A 25,659-nucleotide genomic window follows, 5' to 3' on the forward strand; every position below is an offset into this window, starting at 1 on the left:
AGTCGAGCGTCGCTAGCCGTGCGCTCTCCGTTCACAAAGCGCTCGCACTTACCGTTCATAAGGCGTTCACCATTCGCTCACCGTGCGTTCAACTTGTGTTCTCAAATCGTTCACTCAAAGTTCATTAGTCATTGTCATTCGGAACTCCAAAGTGAAAAGATCGTTCTCAGAAAAAAAGAAAATATGAAAACAGTTGTATGCACGCGATGAAATCAAATTGAATTAATTCAGCGAGATCATCAGAAGCTGGAGTAACTATTGTAAAAACTAAAAACTTAAACCTACTAAGAATTGTGCCGATGTCATATAACATCAAAGCCTGCCTTCAAAATACGCTAAATGCACATGTATCCGGGAATTCGTTACACGATTGACGAGGTACATTGTTTTGTTTTTATCTTCATAATGCTTTATTTACATTATCATCTGCAATACAAATGAATGTAAAATGAATCAAGTTTTCCAGTATGTCCAAGATCCCAGCGTGTTGTTAATTTTTAATAAATATGACGCAATAAAGAACACGTAAAATAAAAAGCCTTGAAAAAGATACAATATTTTTATAATTTATATTAAAGAATGATATATGTTTAAGTATATTTTCATATACAATAATATGCAATGCAGTTTTAAGATATTTTTAATAGCTCGCAAACATATATCGGTAAATAAAATGGGGTTTTTTCCGTGATCTTGTCTGTATTTACTTCTTTGATATAATTCAAGGCCCGATTTAAAAAATAATTCTCATGAAGAATTTAAAGTACAATACATGTATTAAATTTATATTTTCTAATATTTAATGTATAGTCTAAAAATGTGCTTCTTTTTAAAAATTGTTCCCTCCCACGACAGGAGAGAGATAAAGAAAGAGAGAAAGGTGTACATGGAATTTAACATAAACGAACATGTATATCAATTACACTATCTCATCACAATTCATAAAATTTCAGTTTACATAAAATTAATTGTTTAATGATAATGCTTAAATTCAATCAATTAGTTACAGGCGAGTCCACGTACTCCAGTCAATCAAAATCAGTTGTTCATTCCACAACAAATTACCACGTGCTGTTTGAAGTACGAGAGACACTAAAAAAATACGTAGAAAATATCGCTGTCTGCAATTTATCCACCAACATACATACATAATCAGAAGTCGATTCTCTACTGTGCATATTTATAAATTTTTCAAAATTTGTATTTTGAACGTAAACTTCCATATAAGCAATGTTTAAATTGACCTTCAAAGGTTTTTGCATGAAAAATGGCCTTAAAAACGCAGCTTGAAAACAAAGTGTGTTGATTTCGTCCCAAATATAACGCACTTTGAAAAAAATTTTCATTGTGCTTAATTTTTTCAAAGTGCGTTGCCACAAACCAACGAACCGGAAGGAGGGGGTACACTAAGTTACATCTAAAGATGTTACTAATGCAACAACTCGTGCCGAGCAAAACTGTTGAATTTTTCTTTAAAGAACATTACTTGGAAATAATACTTGAGGAAGATGCTGCATAGAAGATGCAGCTATTTCTTTATAAGACAATACCATATACCCTGATCAGGGTTTTCAGATGTGGGGCTATATTTCAGTAACGACACTTTATTTCTTAAATTTCATTTCATAATATGTATAATTTACTCCAATGGCTCTTATTATCCAAAGAAATGAGTTGTAAGTAAACGCATTTGAAGTAATTGCATTGTTAAAAGTGAACTGAGAAATACAAGATGATTTTTTTAATGATAGGAACTAACATTGCGTCCACATATCATGTTGCTCAAACAACGACTGTGACATAGTTTATTTTATCACCTAATCAAATGGATTTTGTTGTTTTATTACAAATTAAATATTTTTGTCTATTTTGTATGTGTATTCAGATTTGAAAGTGATATATTGAACTGCCGGTCAATAGACTGCGATCTATTAGACTGCCGGTCAATAGACTGTGATCTATTGGACCGCTGGTCAATAGACTGCGATCTATTAGACCGGCAACGTATTTTAGAAAAAGTGAAATTGCTACAAGATGAAAAGATAACTTTATTTTACTATTGTTCTAAAAATTTATCTTCATGGTGTGAAAACCTTCTGTAATTTATAATTGTAAACACAAAATACTAAACACGGAATTAGGTAATAAAACAGTTATTTAATGCCTGAATAGTCAATAGACCCAAATTTTTTTCCCTTGGTGCAGGGAAAAGCTCAGTATGATCTATTGCCCTCGGCCGTTGGCCTCGGGCAATAGATCATACTGAGCTGTTCCCTGCACCTCGGGAAAAATATTCGGGTCTATCGACTGCTCAAGCATTAAATAATTGTATACTATCTTTACACGTTACGTGTATTGACTACAGAACCAAAGCGATGCGTGCGAAACAAATAGCAAGTGGCTTGAAGTCATTGACCGGAACGGAAACTGACATGCTTTTTGTAAAGACTGAGACCAATGCCAGTCCTATATTTCAACGATATATTTACATAGAAGTGTTCTTGTACGTCTTATCAAGGAGGCTGGGTGATCAGATCTTCCTTTAGTTTTTAGATATGATTTGTTCTGTTGTAAACTATCATTTAGTAAAAAAAATCCATATATTTTAGCTTTAAAATTTTAATATTTTTCTATATCTTTATACATAGCTATTCTTCCTAGGAAATTAATAAAGTCTAAAAATGGCCACTACCATCCAGCCCTCTTAAATGCGATTTATCTATCTTTTCATAATTATAACATATGTACAATCAATTAAAACGCCCGATGTATTCCAAATCAATCGTTCATGTAGCGTTTATTGTACGGTCACCGTCCCTAGCGCTAGAGTCTGTCCTTCGTTCGCGCGCTCCGTATAATCATTCTTCACTAAGCGCTCACCAAATTCCGTTTAGCGTTCAGATACCGTTCACAGTCTGTTCGTTCTCCGTTCGTTAAGATTTGTTAATTTTAGTCCCCATTCGACGGTGTGTGTATCAATTTGACCTCTGTTGACAGTGTGTATATCAAAGTCCCCATTTGACGGTGTGTGTATCAATATGATCTCGGTTGACAGTGTGTATATCAAAGTCCTCATTTGACGGTGTTGTATATCAAAGTCCCCATTTGACGGTGTGTGTATCAATATGACCTCGGTTGACAGTGTGTATATTAGTCCTCATTTGATGTATATTAGTTTGACTATGTAATTACAGTACTCGTTAGTAGATGATTTACGGCGTATTTGTTACTTTTCTTGCACTGTACGTATTAATCAACTGTCTATATATTATTTTGTTTTTATTACAATGACTGATGAAAGTATTTCTGAGATTTGTTCGAGTTGCTGACGTTGTCAGCGGACGACTTGTGATACAGGGTTCGATAGTAGAGCGAGGCACAATCTAGCACTAGATGATCATTGAGTTTTTGGAAATTGCTTGTGTTATTTTCATCTAAATGCGCACACGTTTTGCGACCGAGGAGTATCAAAATCAAAGTACTGAAAGTACTGAAAAGCGCTAACCTAGCTTAGTTCTAAGAAAATTTACTGTGTGCAAGCGTAGACGGAAATGAGCCTTATTGAAATTTTGGTTTATGTTTAATGAATATCAATTTAAAGTATCGAAGGCCAGATTTCTTTAAATATATGTTACTTTCTTAAGATGATGTGAATTAAAGCTGAACACGACTTGTCTATGGATACTTGCCTGAAAAAAGATATGTTAAAATCACGAATTATACCTTTTGAACAGTAATTTATTACAGTTTTTGACATTTTCTTGCAAAGAATCGATTTTATTTTTCTATATTTTAGCTTCTGAATACGCACTATATTTTTTCATCACTGCCTAGCATCCCGTGCTGATGTACGTAAGCCCCGCAAACCAATCGTATCTACTCGGCCATTTCCGTCACCCAGATAACTGGTTCCCTATACCTCTTACCAGTTTAAATGATGTATATTTCTGCTCATAGAGGGCAGTTATTTCTTGCACCGGAAATAGAAGTCTAACGACAATAAAGCGCTGAGCTATGCTTAGCGCTTTAAAAAGGTCATCGTATGAGAGAGCACAGCGTTCGCTGCAGAGATAGACACTTAATAAGTTCGAGATCTCTGACCACCAGGCATTACGGATTGCGTAGGTTACAGAACAGGAACATGTTACATGAGTGAAGAAATCATAAAGTATGGCGCCACATCATTGACATGTATCTAGGTTTTTGTAAGGTTGATCCGAAATTAATTTGCAGATAAATTTACACTGAGAGATTTCGTAGCAATTTGTAGGAAAACGCCAATTTGAAAACTTAGCTGGATCCTTGTCTTGGAATATAGCTAAAAATCGTGAGAATCCGGGATCAGCGGAAATGCGGGATTGTCGGAGAGTTCTGTGACGTTGATTAAATGCTTGATTCACGATTATTTTCCAGGTTTGCTTATTGGGAAATGTTCCAGTATCCAACCACTGTTGTAAAAATTCTAGGAGGTTATATTCTGTCAGCAAAATCAGAATGTCGGTATAAATCCAAGTTGATATTTAGATAGGTTTTCTAGGAAGGAGAAAAGGCGGGTTAAGAAAATCCTGTTTGCTAGAATCTCGTAGTTTAGAAGACAAAGTCATCCCAAGAAGATGAGCTTTCTTAAATTTTGTCAATTTCAGAACTGATGGGGTACACACCAAAGAGGCTTTCGCAAATATCGGACCTTGTTTGCGCCGTTTTACACACCGAGTGTTGGAATACGTGTAACCGCTGAGTATCTTTTGCTGACAAGTTGTTCCAAAGCTCGCATCCGTGAAGCATAGAGGGTCTTACTACGTCAAGTCGTTAATGTATACTAGATAGAAAAAGGTCGTCAAAACACCCCCTTATCTAACACCTTGTTGCACTGGAAACAGGCTTGGGGCGAATTACATTGTAAAGTAATGCATTACATTACCATTACTTCATGAATTAGGGCATTAAATTACCATTACCATTACTTAATTTTCTTGAAGTAATGCATTACATTACCATTACATGAGTAAAGTAATGCATTACCATTACCATTACTTTGTGAAAAGTCAATATTTTTTTAAAAAGTAATTTCAAAGCTAAATAAAACGTTTTTGTAAATGTTTCATAAGTAAAACATGCTTAAACATATTTACAGGTTCATGTTCACTATCAGGTTCAAATTTAATGATTTATACAAGATTGCTTTATGATCATCAAAGTTTCACAGGTTTCATCTTTTAACTGTATCCTGTCGGGTGTGAAAATCTGAGATATATAAGTGTTCAGGTAATAATTTTAAAAAATACATGAATCTTGTATTTTCTATCAGTCCAAACTATTGTACTTAATACGTGTATACAACAGAGAGAGAGAGAGAGAGTGAGAGAGAGAGAGAGAGAGAGAGAGAGAGAGAGAGAGAGAGAGAGATTGTGTAAAAATATTTTCAAATGGGTTAAATAAAACTGGAATTAATTTTTAAGCTTCAAGAGATCATGGTTGGACAGTGCATTAAAATTATTTTTAGTGCATTCTTTTTTGCCCTAAAGGGTGTATGTCTGTCCTCTATTCTAATGGAACACAGCCAATAGAAGGGTGGTGATTGGGGTGTTTAGCACCTCTTAAAACAATAGATTGTTTTGATACTTAGATTATCCTGGGGGCACTGTGTGTTGTTGACACATTCTTCACAGTAAAGAATTCATTGTAATGTACAACTAATTGGAGTAATTTTTTTCAAATGATATAAAATTCTTAATAACAACACTCTTAAAATGTTATGAAATTGTCTTGATATAGCCAGTTACTGTATATTGACAATTTAAGAATGGATTTTTAATTTTTTTTTTTACATGCTTAAACATACAACTTAAGTATTTTTATCTCAAGAATTATTTTTCTTCTTTAAAACAAGTTTTAATCAAATACAGTTTCAGTTATTCAATTCATCACGATTTTACAAATGAACATGCATAGAAAAGCATAGTAATTCAAAGTAATGCCAGCATTACACTAGATTTTTGGATGTAATGCATTACATTACCATTACTTGTAATGCTAAAATTGTGGCATTACACATTACTAGCATTACATTGAAAATATGTAATGCATTGCAATGCATTACCATTACATTTAGCATTACCCCAAGCCTGACTGGAAACCATCTAGACTGTGTTTGATTTACAAGTGTCCATATTACAGTCATGTAGAATAGACCACAATTGTCTATTTATACCCATGTTAAAGAGATTAACTAGGAGCCCATGCCTCCACACAGTATCGAAAGCTTTGGTACTGTCCAGAAAGATGACATACACACGATTTCCTTGTTCCAGGTTATGATAAATAGTTTCATGTAAATTAAAGGAGGCTGTTAAGCAGCCGAGTTTTCCCTGGAATCCCTGTTGTTGCGTACAAGGAAACAGACTGGAGTCAATAATATGTTGTTTTATACTGTTGTTGAGAACACTTTCGAATATTTTGAGGAAACACGATAATAAAGCGACCAGTCTGTAAATATTACATGAAGTTTTTGGTTTGTCTGCTCATTTGAATAAGGGGACAATAAAGCCCTTCTTCCAAGAAAAAGGGATTCTACTATCACCGTGTGAAATGTTCCCGTTGGACATGACACCTTTTCCCCTGTCACTGGCGTTGAGTGACTTTGATCCGGACACCCTTAATTGACTCACAGTTAATCTTAGTAATCCGTTTATTGAAGTAACGCTCTATATTTACTTTTCTATTATTATCTTTTGTTAAAAATGTTTTGTTATCTATATGTAATTGGTTGCCATTTTCAATTATTCGGCAGTTGGAGAGCGACGGTCAAGGCTCTCGTACCACCGACTCCGGACCTCGCGGAATAGTGTAATAAGTTTGCGGAGTTTTAATAAATCTTGTAAAACGAATACCGATCGACTTATACTTTTTCCCTGGGTCACACTACCTTGGATGACGATTTCGTTAAATAGTTGGACAACGACCTGGGTTGCTAATTCTCCACCGAAGATGATATGTTCGTACGTGATCTTGTTTAGGCCAGGTGCTTTCATTCATTTGAGGTTCCGGATGATTGGTAGCAGTTCGTCGGTTGTTAAAGCCTGGAAGTTCTCCTTTCAGCTCAGAGCAGTCTTTTTCTGTTTACGAGAATTTAGTTTCAACGCGACACCGAAATGCGTAATCAAACGAATCGTGGTCCGAAAGAGAATATATATTTTCGTAGTATAAAGCTAATGCTTCTGCAACTCCCGAAGGGTCGTTGTAGATATTTCCATTGTCGTCGCGAATTTCCGGATAGGTGCGAGAGGTTCTATTCTTCTGTCGTTTTACTAACTTCCAGAAAAGCCTAATATCACATTCGGCTGCGTGTGTCAAGGTCATGGTATACGGATTTCATATAGTTGTTAAATTCGTTGTCTAGCGCAACTCTAAAGTGTCTCTTTGCGCGCTTGTAGTTCCGGTAGAATTCGAATATCATGCCCCTTGGTCTACCTTCTGACAGCCAAATCCGGCGCATTTCTCGCTCTTTAGTGTGGAGATGCTTTACATCTTTTGTCCAACCAGGACGGGTATGGGGATTGTAGCCAGAATGCGGAATGTTATGTGTGGCTGACTTTGTAAATGTTGAGACGAGATCGTCTACAAAGTGTTCATGTCGGCCAGTGTGTGTACTTGACGGGACAGTAATTTCTCTAACACGAGGCGCATACTTGTCATTTAGGCTACAATAGCGTCTGCAGAAGCTTTGTGCCAAGCTGGGAATTTTGCGTTCGAGCGGTTCAAAAACTGATGTGTACATGAGAATCTAAATTCAGCAAGCACTGGCAAGTGATCTGATGTAATTGGTATCAGACCCTCTTCGAAAATTCTGTACCTAATAAGATTACTTACAAAAATTTTGCTAAGCAAGATATAATCTAGCATTGTACATTTGGGAATAAAAGTATGTTTTTCACCCTGGATGTTAAAATCTACACTAGGCATACAAATACAACATCTTGTGATAAAGGCCGCCAAGGCCTGTGCTTTCATAGTGTTTGTATGGTTTCTGCTAATACAACTACTATTTAAGTCACCAGCTATTAGTACATCACCATATGTACTATAGTAATTATACAATGATTCTACAGTATTCAGCTTATACATATATTAAGCATCAATATTGTTGTCAGCAGGCATATATACACCAAAAATATACAAATTACCACCTGAGATTTTAACCTCGACACCAATGACACGATTTGATTCATGACAAGGTGTTTCTTTGACTGAATACATGAGATGGGTTTTTTTAAAATAAAATATGCAACACCTTCCTTACCAATGAAACAAACGTTGTTAGCAGTGCTATCAGTATTGTTATCCACTTTTACAATACTAAAATTGTTTTTGTGTATTGAATCAAAATACATTTTGACATTTTGAATGTCTTTCAACTTGTGTTCTGTTACAATAGCAACATCGCATTGTGTGTCATCTAAGAGATTTGACAGACATATTGTAGACGACATAGCGCCCCTTACATTCCAAGACATAATGCGCATAGTATGAGAGGATACAATATACAGGCAAAGAAGTAATGCAGGCAACACAAGTGTTACTAAATATCTACCCATAGTTGTAATATAACAATGTCTAAGGAGATTGTTTTATAACAGTTAGTCTCGATAATCGTTTTTTCTGTAACGACTGGCGGACCAATCACGGTCGCGCATTTCACGTCGGTTTTCACTCCGGGAGTTTGACTCGTCATCATCACAATCGCGCGCGTTCCAACGGGCTTCCCAGTCTCGGTTACTGAGCAACTTGCGACACCTTACCCCCGAAGGCCAAAAGTCTCTATTCTGTCTGCCGGGCCAAGTAGAACGTTGATCTTAGCGGTCAGCTGTGATCGGGTACATCGGGGTTTGAATAGAATCATGTGCGTAACTTTGACACATTTGCTTTCAACGTAGTTAATATTCCATCCTTTGTTGATTCACTATTAATAACGGAGAGGAAATACCTCGCATTTCGTTTGTAGTTGACCCCTTTAAATACGTCGTTTTTATTGCTAGATTGAACGCTATCATTAAGATGAACGGAATGCAGGTTAACATCAGCGGACAGAACACTGCGAACTTGATGTTGCTGTGGCTGTGTTTGTGTTTTTCGGGTACCGTGTTTTTCAGTCTTGGGTGGATGCTTTAACTGATTTCCGTGATCAGTGCATGGTTTACTTTTACTTTTACTCGTGGGGATTTTGGGATTTTGCGCATTTCGGCAGTTTTAATACGATTTAATTTATCGTCACCAATGGGCAAATGTGGAGGGTACTCGGTAGATTGCTTTGGTTAAACGAGGTTGGACTTGATGTAGTCCGAGGTGCAATATTTGTGTCTACTCTGAATGGTGAGGATGGAGCGAGGGTTTCCGTTTGTTGACTGGCTAATACGCTTGCATATGATTTCAGTAGAGGCTGGGTGGTCAGATCTTCCTTTAGTTTTTAGATATGATTTGTACTTTTGTAAACTATCATTTAGTAAAAAAAAAATCCATATATTTTAGCTTTAAAATTTTAATATTTTTCTATATCTTTATACATAGCTCTTCTTCCTAGAAGATTAATAAGGTCTAAAAATGGCCACTACCATCCAGACCTGTTAAATACGATTTATCTATCTTTTCATACTTATAACATATGTACAATCAATTAAAACGCCCGATGTATTCCAAATCAATCGTTCATCTAGCGTTTATCGTACGTTCACCGTCCCAAGCGCTAGAGTCTGTCCTTCGTTCGCGCGCTCCGTATAATCATTGTTCACTAAGCGCTCACCAAATTCCGTTTAGCATTCATATACCATTCACAGTCTGTTCGTTCTTCATTCGTTCAGCATTCGTTTGTTTTAGTCCCCATTTGACGGTGTGTGTATCAATTTGACCTCTGTTGACAGTGTGTATAATATATCAAAGTCCCCATTTGACGGCGTGTGTATCAATATGATCTCGGTTGACAGTGTGTATATCAAAGTCCTCATTTGACGGTGTGTATATCAAGGTCCCCATTTGAAGGTATGTGTATCAATTTGACCTCTGTTGACGGTGTGTATATCAAAGTCCCCATTTGACGGTATGTGTATCACTATGACCTCTGTTGACGGTGTGTATATCAAAGTCCCCATTTGACGGTATGTGTATCAATATGACCTCGGTTGACAGTGTGTATCGAAGTCCTCATTTGATGTGTATTAGTTTGACTATGTAATAATTATTACAGTACTCATTAGTAGATGATTTACGGCGTATTTGTTACTTTTCTTGCACTGTATTAATCAACTGTCTATATATTATTTTGTTTTTATTACAATGACTGATGAAAGTATGTTTTGATATTATTGTAAAACAACGTTGATAGATTGCAGTTTGTGCGTACGAATAAAGTCCTATTTATACGACAAACATGATCCAATGCAATCTTAGTAAATGACATAGGTGTTTACATATCATTATTTAGAAAGAAATGATTTTATCAAGAATAGGTATCAATAGTTCTGTCAAAATATACAGATATATAATGTTTTTAAAATTTGCGTTGATAAGTAAAAAGATTGGAAGGTCAGTAAAATTCTATTGTTTTTACTTTTATTTATCATAGAATATTTAAAACGCGGATATCATGACAGATCAAAATTTTGCATTTGACTATGATAACCTTTGCGAAAATAGAGGTCAAACCGAGAAAACTTAAGTCATTTCATTGACATACACTAGCTGTATATAAAACCATTGGTTTTATTTAAAAGTGTTAGTATTTCACGGAAAGCAACGCATTTAATTTTTATTTGTTTGTTTATTTTGCTCAAAGACAGATACGTTGCTCGCACTTTGTCTAATTTATAAGACATGGCCATTATTAAAAGTACAACTAATAAAAGGCCAAATAACTCCACAGAAAGTCTCGTTCCTGTAATGTTCTCAGTTACCACTGTGTATAAGGTGTCCTCAATTGATCTTGTGTATCTTGTGGTCTTTAGTAGGCAGGATGTATCTGAACCGGAAATCCTCACTTGCAGGTGTTTTGTCTTATTATCAAATACTTGCGAAATCAAAATTTCAAATAGCACATGTCAATAGTAATAGTAAAATAAATACGTAGCAGAAAAACCATTGCAAAATACCAGCTAGAAAAGGGGGTTCCCATTCGCCTGTGTTACGTTAGAGGACCCAACTTGAAGGTTCTTACGCGTATGTGTGTGTGTGTGTGTGTGTGTGTGTGTGTGTGTGTGTGTGTGTGTGTGTGTGTGTGTGTGTGTGTGTGTGTGTGTGTGTGTGTGTGTGTGTGTGCGTTCGTAAACACTGGCAACTGAGAGCCGACGTCAAGTTACACAGCAACAACTGAGAACACAAAATTCAAGTGAGGACAAAAATCTGGTCCTCAGTTGAATTTCACCTTAGAAATGCTTAAAATCATGCCATAAACCATATATGTGAAAATTGGTGCATGGACCAGTTGGAAGTATTTTTCCGTTTTGTGTATGCTGTGTGTGTATAATTATCAGCCCGTCAGCATGGCGGTATACACACCACGAAGGGTAACACGCATGCGCGGGTTAAAACGGAAGTTTACATTCTATCTGGATCATATAAGCGCTTGAAAACATACAGATATCAAGGACGATCAATGTCGCGTAAAAAGATAAAGGTAAGTATTATTTGTTTTGGTTTTTAACAAATATTTTATCGCATAGTGTGTGTTATAAATATGTTAAGGAATTTATTCAACAAACGGAAATTTACATCCATACTTGTTTTTTCGATTAAATTGAATCATACCTTCAGTTACAAATACAGTGCAAGAAGCTGTGTATGATCGATACAAACTGGTATAATGGTAAATTATTTCCAACAGTATAAGTCAGTATTTACTTAAAATCGTTAATATTATACATGTACATAAACCATCACATACACTTTCATACAACTAACTGAAGACGTCACAACAAAAATTGCTCATTATCCTCTATAGGCATCCATATTAACAGCCATTGTCTTTGCAGGATGATCATTGTATTCATTTATTACATACAGACGATGTGCAATTTTCAGAGCAATATTAATTAATGTGTTATCAAACGAAAAGCTAGGTATGCACAATAAATGTGCCATACAAATATTAATTGCATGGCGTTAAAGAAAATATCCAATGGCATGTAAACATGAAATCAGAAAGTACTGGGGACGTGTAGAGGAAAATAAAAGCAATAATTTCATTTTAATTAAGAAGTTGCTAACCTAGCTATTATGACATGAAAACGTGTTATAACCATAATAGTTTGTACATTGTTGATTTTGAAGTAGTTTGTACTATGTAAACACAATATATCAACATCATTTTCCCCAACACCCCTCCCTTAAGTAAATTTTAGATCCGCGCCTGTTTGCATATCATTACATCATACAACTTATATATGAATTAATTTGATATCCCAGAAATTTGTCCTTTTTTAAATGAAAATATATCAACGAATCAATTTAAGCTATAAATGCACAATCAATATAACATACCAATTGCAAGGCGTAAAAGATTATTAAATGAAAAGATACCAACGAATTTAATACACACATATAAATATAAAGACTCAACAAAAAAAACACACATTGTAACCGCTGGCAATTGGAAAAAAATGAAGGCATTACAATATTAGCGTCAATTATCAAAATTTAATTATGTAATGACTATAAGTATCCATCATTATATTTTTTGTGAAATATATCGTTGTGTATGATTTTAATTTTTGTGATTGATTATTTGTGGTGTATCTTCTCGTCTGAGGCTTTAACTAGGGTTTTAATGCGTACAGTTTTTTTTAAACACAATTTAAATAAATCATGACTTACCTTTAATGTTACAGTTTAATATATATTACGTTTAATAATATTGCTGTTTTCATTTTTATCTGTCTAAACATTTGCATAAATATAATAACATGTGCTTTAATAAATTATATTATGCCAGGCGCGGATTCCACTAAAAAAAATAAGGCCGTGAAGGATCGTAGCGGCTACGTGGGGCTACGTACATGTACATGTAGCAGCTACGCTGTTGAACAGAAATCTAGACAAGCCGCTACGTGGATATACCTAGCTTACATTTTTAATGCTAAGCATCAAACTCGAAATTGCTACCTCAGTTACCACTTTGTACCAAACTTGATATTTATCCTATTTAGTTATATTTAGTTCATATGATAAGTTATTATGAATTTTAACTTGTACTGTACGTTATATTTCCGCTTGAAATTAACAAAATATGTCGGTTTAATAAGTGGTTGGCTGAATTTAAAAACCTAGCGGCTAGGCTGGTAGCTTATAGTAAAGTTCAATATACCTAGATATCCATATATATCCATATCCATATGTTCATTCGCCCTAAAACGCGTTCGCCCTTTGACGCCGTTCGCTCTAATTTCCGTTCGCCCTGAAATGTGTTCGCTCAAGGCCCGTTTGCAATATTAAAATATAATTTTAAAGCGATTTTTTGTAAATAAAGTTTCAAATTATATAAGATAAAAACCCGCATTCAGTGGATTCAACACATATTATAGTGTCCAGATTAATCTCCGTGTAGCTGCAAAGCCAACTTAGAAGATTAATTATTAATAATGAATAAGATTCTTTTGATAAGATAAGGGCTATAAAAACTTTTATTCTGAATCAAAAAAGCCGCTGCTCGTATCCTCATTGGATTAAATTGTTTTCAAAACAAAGCGAACATATAGAAAAAAGCTTTCCATAATTTTCAGTTTAAATTATTAACCATTAATTAACATTTTCCACTGTTAAAATAATTATGTCTTAAACATTTAAAAAAAAGAATACTTTGATTTCAGTTAAAGTCAGTTATTTAAAGAAAATGTAGTTTTATTGAACAATTGTAAACATTGTTAACGGAATTAAAAACATAACATCGATGATAAATGTTGGATGAAAAAGATAGAAAAATGAAAACTTCTTTATTTTCTTTAACTGACTTTAATTGAAATCACAGTATTCTTTTTTTTTAAAATGTTTAAGACGTAATTATTTCAACATTGACAAGCAAAAAAAAAAGAAAGACGTGATTTACTAATCGTTACAATGCCTATTTTGTTGATTTGCACCCCCCCCCCCCCGATGCTACGTTCCTTTATGGCGAATGGACTTGGGCGAACAGGTAGGTGGGGCGAACGAACCCGGTACCTTTTTGCGCATGCGTTAAGGATCATCAAAATGGCGAAAGTTGACTGCATGTCATCTTTCCAACTAGTAAACACTAGGTACGAAACACCTTACAATACCTTTTGCAGCTAGAGCCGTTGGAAGGTATTTATCCTTATGTTTGCCTGTGTGAAGGGAGGTTTAATCTATTTTTGCCGAAACGATCGATTCGGTAGGGGTACCTGTCATGGGTCCTGCATGAAGTCCACTCGTTGACGTTGAGAGGATGTACCCAATCCTTCGTCGTTTTTAAACTCTCTCTCTCTCTCTCTCTCTCTCTCTCTCTCTCTCTCTCTCTCTCTCTCTCTCTCTCTCTCTCTCTTCTGCTTTTGACGAAGCTCCCACTGGACACATTGAAACATTGAATGTTGTGATGCTCTAACCGTCAGGATTTGTTATACACAATTTTGGTGTAAATTAAAAAATAATGTTTGAAAAAAATTAATTTTTAGCTAAAGAAGAAACCCATTTTCATAATAATGAGGCTTATTGTTATTTCTTGCATAAACCCTTGACAAAAGTTGAGCTCATGAGACACATTACACCATCAATAAAAATAAAACACCCAATGAAATCGCAGCGTCTATTTGTTCTTTACATTGTTAAAGTTTAAAGGCCGAACATTTTACAAACGCCCCCTTTTTTACCTGTACAAACTTCAAAATGATGCCGCTTGTCAATCAAGTTTGAACGATAGCACCCATTTCGATGGACGTGATCGTCCGAGCTTGATCTGGCCAGGTCCGCTGATTTCTGTTTGCTAGCAATTAACAACGTTATCTTTGATATCTTCCGTCACGTATAAAAAAGGGGAATTAAAATTGAACTTTTAACATTACCAATATTAACATTGTTTTATAGAAAATAAAAGTCAGTAATTGAAAATATGCAATTTATATTTGTATGTGACCTACTAAATTTCACGAAGATGCATAAGCAGTTCCAAAACATGTAAAAAAAAAAAAAAGAAAAAAATATTTAAACAATCTTATGAGCTACTAAAGCTGTATTTACTGGAAATACACTCAACTAGAACTTTTTGGCGCACGAAAACGTCACAAAATGGAAAACGAACTCCAATAATACTGTCATCATAAAAAGGTTGAATTTACATTCCACATTTCTAATTAATAGTGGTTTGAATTCTTATACAATTATATTTATTAAAATTGACTTCCTAAACATGAATGTCAAGTGCTAAACACAATGTACTGAGTTACATTTTTAGAGCAGAATTAATTTAATGATTTTTTTAAATTGTACTTTACACACGTGTAATTCGGACAATGCGTAACATTTCCATAACAAATTGCTTCATATCATTAGAACAACAACATATTCAAACTAAGACCAATTCTGACTGATTAATTATTAATATTTATTATAGTCCCCTACAGGTTTTCACCGCAGGGGACTATAGCTTTCCTCTGCGTCCGACAGTCCGTCCATCTGTCTGTCTGTCCCACTACAGTTTTCCATACTTTTTTTCTTTATGTGTTTGAGGAATAATATGAAATTTGCTGAACAGCTTCAAAATGTCAAACTAATACAGATCAAGATTACACTTTTGTAGCGTCTGGTTGACATATTTTTTGATGTTCGGGTTCGATATTCTGCATAACAGTGCATTGTTTTCACAATTTCCACAAACCGGTAGGGGACGTGTATTGCTTATGCAATACTCTCAGAATGCTTGTTTCCTGTGTATTAATATTCGCTTCTTGTGTTTAATGATTAGCAGCGTTCACGACCGCTGGTAGACTGCAAGCCCCGGAGGCTTCTACACCTCTAGAAATTAAGCCCCACCCTCACCTGAGATTTACCACCCGGTAAAAATGTGCGCGGCCTTTAAGGACAGTCAAATGGTATAAACATTATTATGTTCCCCCACCCATAACTACTATTTAGACTCATCTATAAAAGTTATCTAACAGTTTCTTGTTATTCGACAGAATGATAAGGGTTTTTTTCTGTTTACTTTTATGATCATCAGTTTAAAATTTGTGATTATACACAGAGAAAACTGTTTTATAAACTACCGGGATTTACTATAATCTCTCAATCTTTGCAGTGTGGAAAACAGTAAACAAACAAAAAAATGGATGTGCTTTAGCATATTGAAAACCATGTCAAGAAAAGATCGAAAAAGAGTTAATCCCATTGAAGAGTCAAGGAAATGGAGTGAAAAGAATATTGATCCACCAGGATTTAATATAAGTTTATTTGAGAACAAAGGTAAGGAAAAATTTTTGAATTGCCCTAAATTAAACTTCTGAATTTTGTTTGGAGACCAATCTAGTTGGTATTATTCCTCTATTGTGAGTTAAATATTTCATGAATCCTATTACTTTTGCATGCTTCATGGTTATCAACAGGTATTACTCCATATTATCAATAAATTCTGCTATATGGCCCGCTGATAGCTGCACAAATATATATACATTAAATTTAAAACCAAGGAACTTCATTTTCCAAGGAAGTACATGTAATATTGAATAAAAAATTCAGTTGACTAGTGACTACTGTGGATTCATCATTGTGGAAGAACATTTTCGGTATTAAAATTTTCACAGAAGATGTTCCTAAATTAGTTTAAATAGTCCAAAACCATGTGGAACTTTTTTGTGTGCAATAAATATACAATTTTTGCATGGGTGGAACTGTAGCTCTACGGTCTGTCAACCTGAATTTCACGTGGAGCTACTGTTCTGCAAAAATACAAAAATTTTCTTTTGTACAAATTCTTTGACATGATATCAGTGCAATTCATCTAATAGTATATACATGTACATATGACAATAACATGTAAATTGAAATCAACAATTTCTTTATAATTTCCATGTAGCTTCCTGTACGCTTATATTATGTATTATAGGCAGAGGAGTCAGAACAACTGTCCGCAGAAATGCAGGCGACTTTTTGTTAGTGTATACAGGAAAGGTTATAACAAAGAAGGAAGGTGAGAACTTGGAAGAAGGGTTCTCATCTGGCTACAGATTTTGTTTACAGAGATTTGTGGTAAGTGTCTAGATTCTCATGAAATACTTTTTTGTTTTCTTACGTACCTAAATATATGGATATTGGTTTAATGCCAGGCCATGGCTTAATCAAGTATAGCTAAACATATTTGGCTGGTTTTATGGTGGTAGTCAAGGGTTCCAGCAGTTGGAAAATTCAACATTCAAAGATTTTAGAAAAGTGAACACCTAGCTTGTACTAATTATTTGTATGGACTAAATAATGTTGTCACAGAGATAGCTGTCATTTCTCTTATGGTAATTAATTTAAAACATATTTTTCCATCACTGAATCTCGCAAAGACAAATGAATCTATTTACAACTTTTTTTACATCATCCCAGAGGGAAGTCAAATTACATACTTTATTCCTGTGCACTGTTTGAATCCTAAATAAAAATCCCCTCTCTGTTATACTACTCTGGCTCCAATTGATGACTATCTCAGATCATTAGCTTCAATTAATCTATATATTGATAAACTAATTCCATTTCTACATCACTCTAACTCTATAAAAATCTTAAAGGGCCTAAAGAAAAAATAGGTTTGTTTCCGCTTTCCCAACCAACCCTGAAAAATACTGCCATCTCAAAACTTTTTTTTTGCCATTTTTCAGTGAGGGTGTTAAATTTTTTTTTTTTTTTTTCAGATCATCTATTTTTTAAAAATTTAGTCAGAGAAACGTTTGGACAAGTCTGTTTATTACATCAACGTTGAAAAACGCTTGAAATTAAAAATGGCAGCACATTCTGCAAACTATAGCACCCATGCAAGGCTCCGATTATCAAAAGCTAACTCATAAAACTTGACCACTCTAGACGTTAATTTGCTTCATAACGCATTCTAAAATCACTATAATAATTACAACTAATACACTAAAATTTACTCCTCATCACATACATGAAGAAACATCACAACTACTAGTATACAACAGTCTGCATAATATTATAATAATGAGAGTGTTGTGTTGTGCAGTACTATGTTTATATATAATACAATAACCAGGAATTATTTGCATGCACTTGCTTCTTTGTGTGACAGAGAAAGAAAAAATACAAAAACATTGTCATCTATATGAAATGCATGTTAGGCCTTACAGTACTTAAGTACTGTAAGGCCTAACATGCATTTCTGATAGATGTATATATTTTTAAATTTTTAACATGTCTTAAAAAAAATTAATCTATAATAGTTTACACAAGCCTATGTTATCTTTATTTCTTTGATTTAAACAAAGGCTCTATCCAACTTTTTACTAAAGAAAATGAGTTATTGTAGTATATTATAAACATATATTTTGGTATGAATCTTTTATTAATGGAAGCAATTAATTTAACTCGATCATTTATAGTGTTGATGCATCAGAAGAAGATGGTAGATTGGGAAGGCTTGTGAACCATGGGAGCAAGAAAGAGATCAACTGCAAAATGAAATTAATAGGGGAAGTGCTATGTCTTTTTGGAACCAGGTATTTACAAAATAATTTTGCCTGTTTACCGTGTACTAGGCTTACTGGTACTGAATTAATTATCATGATTAGGCCAACATTTTTTTTATTTTTAAGTTTATGAACCCAAAAGTTTTAAGTCCCATAGGAGGAGAAAATGAAAACAAAAAAATATTTTTTCAATACATTATCAATATTATTCTGTCATGTACATTATATAAGTTTCACTGAAAAGATTTCTTATAACTGTGGTATTTCTCAACTTGGTAAACATATTGAGTAAACATATATGGAAACAGGCTCTGTATATTGTTGAAGCACAAATTTTTGTGGGGTTGAAATTTCGTTGTTTTATAGCAAAATAATGTTTTATTGAGATTTAATTTCTTCATTTTAAGAATATCTTAAATGTTAACCATCTGGTTTAAAATTCTCATCTCCCCCTTGGCAGATTTAGTGTAATTCATATAATGCCATATAGCGGTTCTTCTGAGTTATATATTGTTCTTGAAAAAACACAGTTGTGTTTATAATGGCAACAGCAATACAGCATCACTTTAAAGTATGTCACAACAAATACCGAAAATAAATTTCTCTTCAGCTCATCCTGTAGGTGCAGGAAGTAATAGATAACTTGAGATACATGGTAAAAACTGCCAAATGTATATATCTTCCTCAAACTAATTTTTCTGGATTCGTGCAATAAAAGCAAGTATCACATTGCGCCGCCGTTACTGTGAATATACAGCATTATTGTAAATAATAGCATTTGTGTAAATTGTGATATGTTATTTTTATGCTGGTACCAAAAATAGTAGTCTAGTCATAATATAATTGTAATTCTAATTTTTGAGTACTTTTGAGTATTTAGCTGATCTTCCTTTTTGTCTACATTAGCCAATCAGAGTGCGGCATTTAGTCGCGCGATGTTTTGACTACGTCACTTTAACTGTCAGCTGTCAACAATTTTGTAAACACCGCAGTCAAGTTTTTGTTGGAGGTAATACTATCTCTAGTGGTTATTTAATTTCCCCGAGGCAGGCTCCGTCCAGACAATGGCGATAGATGTTTGTACACGTATAATCGGTCATTCGTTCATTCGCCGTTCGAACGACTCTCACGATCTACGGAATTTCTGAATTTCCTCAAACCTCACACTGTGTGTTTCATCCGTGAAAATGACTTGTGCCATGCAGATCCACGAAAAGTGACTACTGACATTTTGTCATATGCGGAATACCTCAATGAGGGGGTTGGTATCCTTACAGTTATTATAGGGCAACTACTTAGACGTCAACCATGGGCCTCTCGGACATCCTTCAATGATGTCATCATTGTCATGACTGTGAACAGCCAGCTCAAGTCAGAGACTGAAAAGCTTCATGGGATTCATTTTTGGTCTCATCGTGGTTTCTGGGCGGACCTGACCTACCTGGGGAGAGATGGGGGTCAACATTGAATCTGGTTCTCGCCACATGGAGAAATACCTTCACAACATTAGAATAGCTGTCCTTCAACATTCAAGATAAGCAGTCTGACATATTTTTATTATTCTTTGAGCTAAATTGCATTCATAGTGTTCAATATATTCACAGGCATATGCATTAAATTCACAATTATATAGCTGGTAGGTGTATAAAAAATGTTCATATGTATTTTTTTTTTTTCCTGTTCACATGCAGGGTCATGTGTACTATTTTACGGTTCACATGCAGAGACGTGTGTACCCCTTTTCTGATGCACATGCAGAGTTATGTGTACTATTTTTCTGGTTCACATGCAGAGTCGTGTGTACTTTTTGTCTGGTTCTCATGCAGAGTCATGTGTACTACAGTATATTTCTGGTTCACATGCAGAGTCGTGTGTTCTAATTTTGATTCACATGCAGAGTCGTGTGTACTAATTTTGATTCACATGCAGAGTCGTGTGTACTAATTTTGATTCACATGCAGAGTCGTGTGTACTAATTTTGATTCACATGCAGAGTCGTGTGTACTAATTTTGATTCACATGCAGAGTCGTGTGTACTAATTTTGATTCACATGCAGAGTCGTGTGTACTAATTTTGATTCACATGCAGAGTCGTGTGGACTAATTTTGATTCACGTGCAGAGTCGTGTGTACTAATTTTGATTCCCATGCACAGTCGTGTGCAATATTTTTTCTGGTTCACGTGCAGAGTCATGTGCACTATTTTTCTGGTCAGCATGCAGAGTCGTGTGGACTATTTTTTCTGTTTCTCACTCATGGTCATGTGGACTATTACTAATGCACATGCAGAGATTCCATTTTTATATGCTCATGCAGATTCATGCACACATGCTTTATTTGTATTGTTACATGTATGTAAGTTTACATGTGAATCTAAAGATATACACTGTTTTGGCGCAAGTCCTATAATTTTATTTTCCTATTTAATGTTTGTGTGTCAAAAATTGCAATTAATCAAATAATAATTAGCTCGTGTGCACCTATATCTGCATGATTTGAGTGAAAATTTGTACACTCAAAAAGTTGCATTGATTGTATATTGGGTACATTTAGAAAATTGATTTTAACAGTTTTGAAATATTTTGTAGGCGTTACCATGCCAAAACGCAAACATCCTGTGGAGACAAGTGAAGGTACTAGAGCAAAACATAAACCTCAGGCTGAACCAATCGATTACCAAAGACTTGCGCAAGAAATTGTTAAATTGCAAAAACCCAACTCTGATGCATCAAGCAGTACAGTGGTACCCCTAGAAAATGCTGCATCTGCTACATATGCAAACACCGTCAATGAGTTACCTGCACCAACGACTGCTTCTTCGTCTATGCAAGATAACCCTATATTGTCAGTTGTATCTCAACTTTTAGAAAACACAGGTGAGCCAGTAGGCACAAACAAAGGTTTCTTCAATTCTGATAATCTTATCTCTGTAACAGAAGGTATTCCTCTTGGTGCGACAATACCACAAAAGATAAAGGCAAAAATTTGGTCGAATGAATTTTTTGATTTAAAAGTATTATTGTCGCACCAAGATGAAGAACCTCTTACGTTGTGCATTACTCCAGGGGTCATTAATGTGCAGCAAAGTTTAAAATCAAAAACCCCCATGTTCATCAGTCAGTGGACTGATGCCTTTCTTATCTTTATTAACATTAGAATTCAGAAACACCCATCAGAAACTCCCCATTTATTAAAATACATGAGCTTTATTAGAGAAATGCAAAGACTGCATGGGGATGTTGCTTGGAGATCATATGACGAATCTTTCAGAAAGTTTAGGGAGTCTTTGGCTGTAGATTGGCAAAAACCTATTGAAGAATTAAGAGGTAAATGTATTGCCATGTCCAACATTTGCAGTGAAAAATCTTACTAGTATTATTGATTTTGTTGGTTTGAACCCTGCTCTATACAAGGGTCACAGCTTCAGGATAGGGGCAGACACTCATGCAGCACATTTGGGTTATTCTGAAAACTGCATTCAATAAATGGGAAGATGAAAATCTGATGCTATTTGCAGATACACACGTTTGTCAAGCTTTACATTTTGAATATGTATAGCAAATGCTATGTATATATATTTTTCTTGTAAGATTTTCACAGTTCAGAAGTTAACTGCTGTGTATTATAATTGTATCTGATATGCATTGTTTGTGTTTTTAATTCAATGCATAGATTTGTTGTATGTCAAAATTCAGTTCTCATCACAATTCCCTATCATTTGTCTTATATTGGACATTATTCAAAGTGTGATTCATGTATAACATTTATCTATACTATGTGCATGATGTGGTTACACATAACATAACACAGGTCAGATGTAAACTGATGTGTTTATATGCTGTATAGTTTTTTTTTTTTTAACCATTGTTTCTGTTGTTTGATTTTGTCATTTGAGTAACATATGTGCCTACTGGTTCATCTGAAAATGTTTGATTACATGTATATCTGTCTTTAAAACATGTTTGATAGTATAACAAACTTTTAACATGTATATTATATAGCGGCTGTTATTTTAACACAGGGCAGAAGTCAACTGATGTGTTTATACTTGCAAGGTAATTAAAAATAAGATGTTCCTAGTGGTATTAAAACTGGTTTGGTTAATCTGTGCCTTCATGATATATTAATATCTATATCTCTATATAAGGCAGGGGTTAGTCATTGCCATATGTGTTGTATGTACTGCCATATTTCATTTTGTTGACTACCATGATCTGGCTAGTCCACTTTGTGTGGGGTCTTTTTGTGCAAACCTGCTGTTTGCTTTTGGTGGCTGTTTTTGTTCAACAATATTTTTGTTGCATGTATATTTGGTACATGTTATAATGTATACATCTTTGTTTAATATGGGGGAGGTCATTTGCTCACCTTTTATAACTTACATTCAATGTCTGGTAATGGATATTATGACTGTTTGAAGACCTCCCCTTATTGCCTAATTTTTCTTATTAGCAAAAATAAATGGCAGTACATACACACAACCAAGTTTTATATTTTTCTATCAATCCTAGACATATCAACAATATTACATAATACAGCATTATTGTAAATAATAGCATTTGTGTAAATTGTGATATGTTATTTTTATGCTGGTACCAAAAATAGTAGTCTAGTCATAATATAATTGTAATTCTAATTTTTGAGTACTTTTGAGTATTTAGCTGATCTTCCTTTTTGTCTACATTAGCCAATCAGAGTGCGGCATTTAGTCGCGCGATGTTTTGACTACGTCACTTTAACTGTCAGCTGTCAACAGCAGTCAACCCACCCTCCTTCCCCTTCATCACCAGTGTAGTTGTGGATTTATTTTGCAATGTATTACACATGTTTGTTGCTGTTGATGTATGAAATGCTGTTTTTGTTCAACAATATTTTTGTTGCATGTATATTTGGTACATGTTATAATGTATACATCTTTGTTTAATATGGGGGAGGTCATTTGCTCACCTTTTATAACTTACATTCAATGTCTGGTAATGGATATTATGACTGTTTGAAGACCTCCCCTTATTGCCTAATTTTTCTTATTAGCAAAAATAAATGGCAGTACATACACACAACCAAGTTTTATATTTTTCTATCAATCCTAGACATATCAACAATATTACATAAAGCTGAATAAAATGAACAATTTGATTGGATGCCCTGAAAAGTCATTATTAATAAGCAAGTTATGTTGAAGTTGGCTAAATCTGCCCAGGGGGAGATGAGAATAATGAATCCGACATTTGGCTAGCGAAGATGCTATATGTCTTCCATGTTATGGTATTTTGATATCATTTCAAACTGGTCCAATGTGGTAACAATTAAAATGTTAACAATATATCAACTCAATTTTTTTATCGGTAAATTATAGTATGTGTAGTAACATTGATGTCCATTCTAAAGGGGCATTATTTTGCATGAAATTTGATTGTATTAATTATTTGACAAACAGTAACCAATCATAATGAATGTCTTATACAGAAATATGTTCACTAATTTTGAATTGAATTAAATCGAAATTGATCTAGAATGAACCGAATATCAAAATTAATTTTGTCGTGAATTGTAATGCATATGTATCATGATATTTCACCCCTATTGTCCTTATACATGTTATACCCTGTCAACAAGTGTATAATGAAATGTACTTGTTTAAATAAATTAAAGTAATTGGTTACAAAACTTTAGTTGACTATCAAATTTTACTATTATTCACAACAGAGATATACATGAGGGAGAAGAGCTACTGTGGTTTCATCAATATTCGTTGAATACCAATTTTCGTTGATTTCGTTGTTAAGTTTATCCTTGAAATTAAATATTCATTGAACTGCAATTTCTACTAATATTTTGTATTGATATGGTCATTGGCCACGAATTTACGTATCCTTGAAACTGTGATTTTTACTTTATCCACGAAAATTGATACCCTCGAATATTAATGAAACCACAGTATTATATGACTATGGACTCAAGTCTTATCCATGGAATTCTAAGGTACAGTGAAAATTTGCTTTTAAAAGTTGGATTTTGATAACTTATAGGTAAATCCTCCATCACAAGGAAGCTGGTGGCCGGCATATTCTTTAAAAATAAATAGTCAGATTTTGTATTATTCATTGAATGCAAATAAATTTATTTAGGAGAAAACAAAACCTAGTAAGTCTAGCTTAAATTGTAATATTACAGTGGTCTTTATTACTGACAACATTCCTTTTTATTACCTCACCGAGACGAAGTCAAGGGGAGCTTATGCTATACCCCCGGCGTCAGCGTCCGGACCTGGTTAAAGTTTTTGTTGCAGGTCCTGTATCTAAGCTATTACTTGTCCTATCTTGACTAAACTTGCATGGATGATGCATATTGACCTACTTATGGACCTGAAAGACTCGGATGCTGAATCTGGGTCCTAAATTACAGATGCTGAAGGAGGTTAAGGTTTTTGGAGCAGGTAAAAGTTTTTGTTGCAGGTGCCCTTTGATAGCAATATATAATTTACTCCTGGTCCTAACTTCACCAAACTTGCATGGATGGTGTGTCTTATGATGCTGATGCACCAGACAGGCTTGAGTGCTGAATCTGAGCTATAGGTTTCGGATGCTGGAGAAGTTAAGGTTTTTGGAGCAGGTTAAAGTTTTTGTTGCAGGTGCCCTTTGATAGCAATAGCTAAGTTACTGCTGGTCAGTACTTCACCAAACTTGCATGGATGGTGTGTCTTATGATACTGATGCACCAGACAGGCTTGAATGCTGAATCTGAGCTATAGGTTTCGGATGCTGGAAGTGGTTAAGGTTTTAAGAGCTGGTTAAAGTTTTTGTTGCAGGTGCCCTCTGAAGATAATTTCTTAGTTACTACTGGTCCTTACTTCACCAAACTTGTATGGTTGGTGTGTCTTATGATGCTGATGCACCAGACAGGCTTGAGTGCTGAATCTGAGCTATAGGTTTCGGATGCTGGAGAAGTTAAGGTTTTTGGAGCAGGTTAAAGTTTTTGTTGCAGGTGC

General features: G+C 34.6%; 2 protein-coding genes across 3 annotated transcripts; both read left to right on the forward strand.

Annotated features, from left to right (window-relative positions):
• The first annotated feature begins 14,157 nt into the window (after positions 1–14,157).
• On the forward strand, positions 14,158–24,402 carry LOC128171211 (uncharacterized). 2 transcript variants are annotated; one of them, XR_008242039.1, is made up of 5 exons: positions 14,158–14,322; positions 16,289–16,452; positions 17,093–17,235; positions 18,585–18,701; positions 24,378–24,402. XR_008242039.1 is itself a non-coding variant. In XM_052836959.1 (3 exons), the coding sequence occupies exons 1-3, from the start codon at positions 16,320–16,322 to the stop codon at positions 17,617–17,619; spliced, it is 318 nt and encodes a 105-aa protein (XP_052692919.1). In that variant the 5' UTR covers positions 16,094–16,319; the 3' UTR covers positions 17,620–18,258. The 2 variants fall into 2 exon arrangements, 1 of the variants encoding a protein (XP_052692919.1); XM_052836959.1 differs by lacking the exons at positions 14,158–14,322; positions 18,585–18,701; positions 24,378–24,402 and adding an exon at positions 17,578–18,258 and having other exon boundaries at positions 16,094–16,452.
• On the forward strand, positions 19,444–23,152 carry LOC128171210 (uncharacterized). Its single transcript, XM_052836958.1, has 2 exons — positions 19,444–19,680; positions 21,260–23,152. Exon 2 carries the CDS (start codon positions 21,268–21,270, stop codon positions 22,042–22,044), a length of 777 nt encoding a protein of 258 aa, XP_052692918.1. The 5' UTR covers positions 19,444–19,680; positions 21,260–21,267; the 3' UTR covers positions 22,045–23,152.
• Positions 24,403–25,659: the final 1,257 nt, after the last annotated feature.

Source organism: Crassostrea angulata, chromosome 2 (genome assembly GCF_025612915.1).
Source record: "Crassostrea angulata isolate pt1a10 chromosome 2, ASM2561291v2, whole genome shotgun sequence".
Taxonomy (NCBI): domain Eukaryota; kingdom Metazoa; phylum Mollusca; class Bivalvia; order Ostreida; family Ostreidae; genus Magallana; species Magallana angulata.

Bases quoted from the DNA above. Each gene is read 5' to 3' on its own strand.
- LOC128171210 (XM_052836958.1), top strand. From the start codon at position 21,268: ATGCCAAAACGCAAACATCCTGTGGAGACAAGTGAAGGTACTAGAGCA.
- LOC128171211 (XM_052836959.1), top strand. From the start codon at position 16,320: ATGTGCTTTAGCATATTGAAAACCATGTCAAGAAAAGATCGAAAAAGA. The intron at 16,453-17,092 runs GTAAGGAAAAAT...TATGTATTATAG, and splicing joins AAGTTTATTTGAGAACAAAG to GCAGAGGAGTCAGAACAACT. The intron at 17,236-17,577 runs GTAAGTGTCTAG...ACATCATCCCAG, and splicing joins TTTGTTTACAGAGATTTGTG to AGGGAAGTCAAATTACATAC.